This window comes from Corvus brachyrhynchos, unplaced genomic scaffold, assembly GCF_000691975.1.
Source record: "Corvus brachyrhynchos isolate BGI_N302 unplaced genomic scaffold, ASM69197v1 scaffold26, whole genome shotgun sequence".
NCBI classification, from domain to species: domain Eukaryota; kingdom Metazoa; phylum Chordata; class Aves; order Passeriformes; family Corvidae; genus Corvus; species Corvus brachyrhynchos.
Genome location: NW_008239324.1, coordinates 4,177,814 through 4,184,184, shown reverse-complemented (window position 1 = coordinate 4,184,184; position 6,371 = coordinate 4,177,814). Strand labels below are relative to the sequence as shown.

Below are 6,371 nucleotides of genomic sequence, written 5' to 3'. Positions count from 1 at the left end.
CGGTCTAGCTCGACGTCCCGGGCCCGCCTGGCCATGCTGCTAGGAGCCTGCTAGGTGCTTCAAGCAAAGGACAAGGCATCTGAAGCTGCAACAAAACACAGAGTGGTTTGAGAGGGGATGGTTGTGTCACGGTGGAAATGTGGGGCTGATGGGGTTTTGGGGCTGCCTGCTGCTCACAGGTGTTGGTAGCACACGGCTGCAGTGGTGGGCACCCTACCATGTGTTTTTCACGGAATCATGGAAGGTTAAGGGTTGGAAGGGACCTTAAAGATCATGTCCCATGGGCAGGGACATCTCCCAATAGACCAGGTTGCTCAAGGCCTTATCCAGCCTGGCCTTGAGCACTGCCAGGGTTGGGGCATCCACAGCCTCCCTGGGCAATCTGTTCCAGTATCTCACCACCCCTCACTGTGAAGAATTTCTTCCTAATATTCTAACCTAAATTCCCCCTCTTTCAATTTGTACCCATTAATCCTTGTCCTATCACTACAGTTACTGACAAATTAGCATTTTCTAGCATCATTGCCTTCTGCAAGGGCTGCATGAGAGAATCCCAGGGGTCAGGGCAAGCCATTCCCTGTGCAACTCTCCCATGTCAATGGAGTTATGCCAGGATGTGCCTTTGCTCAGTCAGGCTGCAATGGGAACTCATCACCTAATTTTCATTACCAACCATTGCTTCCTAAAATGTTATATTAAAACGTGCTTTATGTCACTGGTTATTTCCCAAATAGAGAAAAGTGGGAGAGAAAATACTTTTTATCCCTGTACATTCTCCAGCCAAAGGAGCAACTCTTATTTCACATCAGGGATTGCTTAATCAACGGGACTCAGCATTACACATTCAGAGCCAGCTCCAGACAACGCCAATATTGCCATCGTGCTGTGCCCACAGAACGCTTTACCCCAGTGAAAAGCCCTGACTGCCCATGCAGGCCCACACTGCAGAGAACTCAGCTGCCTGCTCCCTGACAGCAGGAAAGGAGAAGCTGGATTCTCCCCCTACCAGGCACTGCACACCCTGCTTCACTTCATCCCCGTTTGGCATCATACTGCTACAGGTTATACCTTCAGCATCGGTTTCAGCAGCTTCAGCTGTCTCCTCTTCCACCTTCAAAATGAAAAAAGCCATTTTAAGGAGAAAAAGCCCCACTCTGCCAGTGAAAGAGCAGACTTTACAGCTTGACTGGCTGCCCCACATCCCCCCTACCCACCAGACTCTCGGCTCGTTGCTCAGTGCCCACTTTTAGGGTGAAAGGAGCCCTCCCTCCATCCACGGCTACTGCTGCTGCCCCAGCTTCCAGCGTGGGGACATCTTGGTGGGAAACATGTCCAGTGCTGAGTGCAGTCCCTGCTCCTCCCAGGGCACTGCATCCCCTCAGAGAAGCTCTGAGCCCCAGCACCTGCTGAGCAGCAAGAGCCCATTGCAGACCCAAGCCCAAGCAGGGAGCAGTGCCATACCTGGACAAGAGCGCCTTCGAGATTACTTATCTCAGCTTCTTCCAGCTGCTCAATCCTGAGGGTCTCCTCGGCAAGGCAGGCTTCATCCACACCCTCATCATCAGGGAGACAAGGTGGCTGCAGCAGGGGTCTGGAGGGGAGAGAAAAAATGCTGCCTGGGAGACCAGGTGAGATGTGTATAAATAAAAGAGGGCACTGCATGTGCATAAGCAAAAATTGCAGAGGCAGAAAGATCCAGGCAGAATGTTTCTCCTCCTGTGCATAATCATTTCTCATATAATTAAAATGGGCCAAATAAAAAGCCAAAGCCTAATTTCCAGGCAAGGCTTTCCCACAAGCACTATTCAAATCCCACGTTTGCCTGTGCAAGACACCACCAGGACACATAATTCTCATTTTCCTTCAGCAGCAGGCACAGACTTCAGCTCCACCATTCTGACAAAGGGGCTCTCAAGATTGATTTTATTGTTCTAATATAACTTCATAACTGAAATAAAAGTACCTCACATGTTGCTCTGTGCACTTATCTTGATTTGCTCTTTCCTGGTAAGAAATGCAAAGCAGGGATTTGGGATAATGAGAATAATTTTAAGACAGCTAAATGCATGAAGGTATTTGGTTTATTATTTTTAATAATTTTCCCCCTTAATTTTTAAAAAAATTATGCTCCCTTCAAATGCAATCATACATCTTTCCATCCTGAACTAGAAAACCTGTTGGTCTCTCTCTCGTTTCCCAATAAACAAACATATTGAAGGATGGAGCAGCATCTCATTCACCCCACAACTGAAGCTCAAGTTTCTATAGTGAGGCTCCAGGAACAGATTTTGATGAAACACAAACATATGGGTTTGACACTGAGTAATCATGTGTTTTCAGCTTCTTCCTCAAAATCTACCTACTTTAGGGGAATTAACAGAAAATAATATTATAGTACTAGGTAATAAATCCCTAAATGTTTATCTCATGTGAAATCAGAGCAAACTACTAAACCAAAGCAGAAAGATGTCTCTCAATACCACCTAGACCAAAGTCACCACAGCTGACAAGAACTAGGCTATTTTCTATAACAGGAAAAAAATGTAAAATTGTACCTACTTGTATGAAGCAGCACTTGCAGACACAACACATAATCCTGTCTTTACATTCAGCTCTGTAACACCCGAAATAATCCCGAGTGCCCTGAATTAATGGATATGGTTTAAATAGCAGGGACCATCTCCCGAAGCTGGGTGCTCCCGCAAGAGGCGGGAGAGGGGCTGCGGTTGCTACGGGCGGCCGCGATGGAGAAGGAGCCCGTGTCACCAGGAGACACTCGCCCGTCACCAGGAGACACTCGCCTGTCACCCGGTGCCGCGTCAGCAGCGAGCCCTGGGGCCAGCCGGTTTGCCAAAGCATCGCTCCCGCATCCCATGCCTCCCCAGCAACACCCATTCCTCCCCAGCACACGCCAGCCGCCTGCCAGGCTGGGAGCTCTGCTCTGCCATGGGTGTTTCAGCCTCTCCAGCTGGTGAACACGGTTGAAACAAAAGCTGCAATCACGCTAATTTCCAACAAAGCCATAAAGGCAACGGGAGCCACTCACTCTGCACTCTCGTTCTGCTCCTCCTCTTTCTTATCTTCCTCTTTCCTCTTTTCCTCTTTCTTCTTCTCTTTATCTCTTTTCTTCGCCTGCTCTTTCTTCCTCACCTCCTCCTCCCTCTCCTCTTCCTCTTTCTTCCTGTCCTCCTCCTCCTTCCTGTCCTCCTCCTCTTTCTTCCTCTCCTCTTCCTCCTCTTCCTTCCTCTGCTCTTCCTCATTTTCACTGTCCTCTTCCTCCTCTTTCCTCCTCTCCTCTTCCTCCTCTTGCTTCCTCTCCTCTTCCTCTTTTTTCCTGTCCTCCTCCTCCTCTTGCTTCCTCTCCTCTTCCTCTTTTTTCCTGTCCTCCTCCTCCTCTTGCTTCCTCTCCTCTTCCTCTTTTTTCCTGTCCTCCTCCTCCTCTTGCTTCCTCTCCTCTTCCTCTTTTTTCCTGTCCTCCTCCTCCTCTTGCTTCCTCTCCTCTTCCTCTTTTTTCCTGTCCTCCTCCTCCTCTTGCTTCCTCTCCTCTTCCTCTTTTTTCCTGTCCTCCTCCTCCTCTTGCTTCCTCTCCTCTTCCTCTTTTTTCCTGTCCTCCTCCTCCTCTTGCTTCCTCTCCTCTTCCTCCTCCTCTTGCTTCATCTCATCTTCCTCTTTTTTCCTGTCCTCCTCCTCCTCCTCCTCTTTCTTCCTCTCCTCCTCCTCCTTTTTCTTGTCCTCCTCCTCTTGCTTCGTCTCATCTTCCTCTTTTTTCCTCTCCTCTTCCTCCTCTTTCTTCCTCTCCTCTTCCTCCTCTTTCTTCCTCTCTTCCTCCTCCTTCTTATCCTCTTCCTCCTTTTCCTCTTCCCCCTTTGTAGTGTTTGGGGAGCACAAAGACAGTCTGGAAAGGAGAAACTCATGAGGTAAAATGCACAGAGTGTGTGTAAGCCTCACACGAGGAGCCCTGCGTGTTCAGTGTTTTCTGGCTGAGCCAGCGTGGCTCAGGGCATCACTTGTGCTTAGTGAAGCTGAGTACTGCCCTTGTGGGAGGTGGGAACCTCTGTGCTCACCCAGGTGTGCCGGGCTCAGGGGGCATTTTGGGGGGCTCAGAAACCCCTTGTGAGGGTGCATGGACACCTCTCACCCCCCTGCTGCAACACAGCTCGCTCCTGGCTCTGAACACACTGCCCAGCCCTCAGGAGAGCTCAGCAGGGCTTTCTTTTGGGAGAAGCAAGGATGGATTATACAGAGACAACTTCCATTTCTGAATGCCATTACAGCTGGGACTGTAATGGGAGCAAGGTCCAAGGCCTCCTGCCTTGGGCCCAAAATCTACTTACAGGAGCCTAAGCAGAGCCTCCCTCACCTGTCCTTTGCAGGGCACTGTGATCATGGCTCTGCTACCACCTGCCCTAACCAAAATCAGAAGACATTTGCTCAAACACCTTTTGGGTCCTAGTGGGCAATGCCCCCCTTTTGGAAAAAGGCACCTCGGCCACCAGCTCCACTGCCAGCACTTTCAAGGATGGATGCCCAGGGACAGGCTCATCCCCTCCCATGGCCACCACACTGTGACTGGAGAACACAGAGACCTGCCTATCAACAGCATCTCATTTCCCCTACCTGTCTTCTTCCTCCTGAGGTTCCTCCTGTATGGTGGGAAGGGAAGGAGCAGCTGCCTCCAGCTCAGCCTTGTGAGCCCAGGCCGTCACCCCTTCATTAATCTGGTCATCATCGATCTCTTGCAGAACGAGATGGGTCTGCTCCTGCTCCCCAGGGGCTGCATGAACTGAAACAGGAAGGGGGAAAGGGAGGTGGTGAAGTGACAGTAGCACATTCTCAAGAGGCCAGGGCAGATCCCAGGTTTCCTCTGCTCGATGGGGCAGTGCTGAAGCAGCTCTCAGCCTGTGCAGAGCTGGCCAGCCCTGCTGCCCCTGAGTTGTGCTGGACAGATACCTTGGGCCCCTTTGCCAGAAGGAAAAAGAAAATTCATCATTTTGTCCCAAGTGCAGCCAAAACCCCGTGAAACCCTTGAGCAAGCTGGTGTGGTGGAAAGTGTCCCTGCCCATAGCAGGGGGGTTGGAACTGGTTGAGCTTTAAGGTCCCTTCCAACCCAAACCATTCTGGGATTCTATGAAACCTGTAACCCTCTGCACACAGATGGACTGCTGGCTTCCCTGCACGTGTAGCCACCTCCACCAGCAGTGACCTGGCCCACCTCCAGGCCACGTTTTGTCTCTCCTTGCAATTTGGAAGAGCCCAAAGCCTTTCCCCTTGTGAACCCGCAGTGAATTGCTGTCCTAGCACAGCCCAAGGGCCTTGGGTCTGCAAGGCCCAGCCCAGAGCCCACATCACAACGCTCAAGCACTATGTCCTGTCCACTCCGAGCACTCTCCCAGGCAAGGAACATCCCACACCCTTGTCACTTCCCAGCATCACTGGGGGGCTGTAGGCCAGCTGCAGAGTGAGGAGTCTGACCCATGATGAGCCCTCTCCATGTCCCAGGGGTACCCATTCTACCACGTCAGGCTCATGCCAGAGAAATAGGAGGAGGAAGCACATCCGCTTACTGTAAAACCAGTTTATTTTGAGGTCTGCCTGACAGCAAAACTTACATGTCCACAGCAAAGCTAATAGGAAACGTGCAAACTGAACTACAGAAAGGCAGGAAACCCATGCAGTGTCATATCTGTGGCTTATTTACCCACCCCATGGTGTCCACAATGCCTTTAGCCCATTCCCTCTGGATCTCCATTAATTAAAACATGGGACAGCAATCAGGGAGACGGCTTTTAAAACACACCATGACTTTTTGATACATGATATGAAAATGAGGTGAATACTAAAACCATGTCCTGGTACAAGCAAGATTCATTATAAACACAGGGGATGGATCTCAGGGAGGTCTCTTGGCTCACAACTCATTGTTACAGATGCCTGGATGCTCCTAAAGAGATGTGACAGTGGGAGATCTTAACCTGGCCTGGCAATACATCAAGGGCTTATAGAAAATATGGAAAAAGACTTTTTACCAAAGTCTGTAAGGACAAGAGGCAACAGTTGTAAACTGAAAGAGGGGACATTCATTTTGGACACAAGGAAGAAATAGTGTACTGTGGCTGCCCCATCCCTGGAAGTGTTCAAGGCCAGGCTGGATGGGGCCTGGAGAAACCTCGTCTGATGGAAGGTGTCCCTGCCCATGGCAGAGAGGTTGGACCAGATCATCTTCAAAGGTCCCTCACAACCCAAACCAGTCTACTATTCCAAGGTCTGTACCCAAAACCTGGGGTGTAGGGGCTCTCACCCCCCTGAGTCCAGTGTGTCTGCACTGGCCACAGCTGCCTGCCAACCTCTGGGCTGGAGACAGCCCCTGGAAT

At 50.5% G+C, this 6,371-nt stretch overlaps 1 protein-coding gene across 1 annotated transcript in view; it reads right to left on the bottom strand.

Moving 5' to 3' along the window:
• Window positions 1–6,371, bottom strand: part of CNGB1 (cyclic nucleotide gated channel beta 1) — a 29,898-nt gene that overhangs the window by 16,191 nt on the left and 7,336 nt on the right. The window contains exons 13-17 of the mRNA XM_017740791.1: window positions 4,618–4,783; window positions 3,793–3,895; window positions 2,560–2,648; window positions 1,462–1,591; window positions 1,069–1,111 (exon numbers count right to left, since the gene is read on the bottom strand). Of these exons, the coding sequence (XP_017596280.1) occupies window positions 1,069–1,111; window positions 1,462–1,591; window positions 2,560–2,648; window positions 3,793–3,895; window positions 4,618–4,783 (531 nt within the window). The remainder of the gene's footprint in view (window positions 1–1,068; window positions 1,112–1,461; window positions 1,592–2,559; window positions 2,649–3,792; window positions 3,896–4,617; window positions 4,784–6,371) is intronic.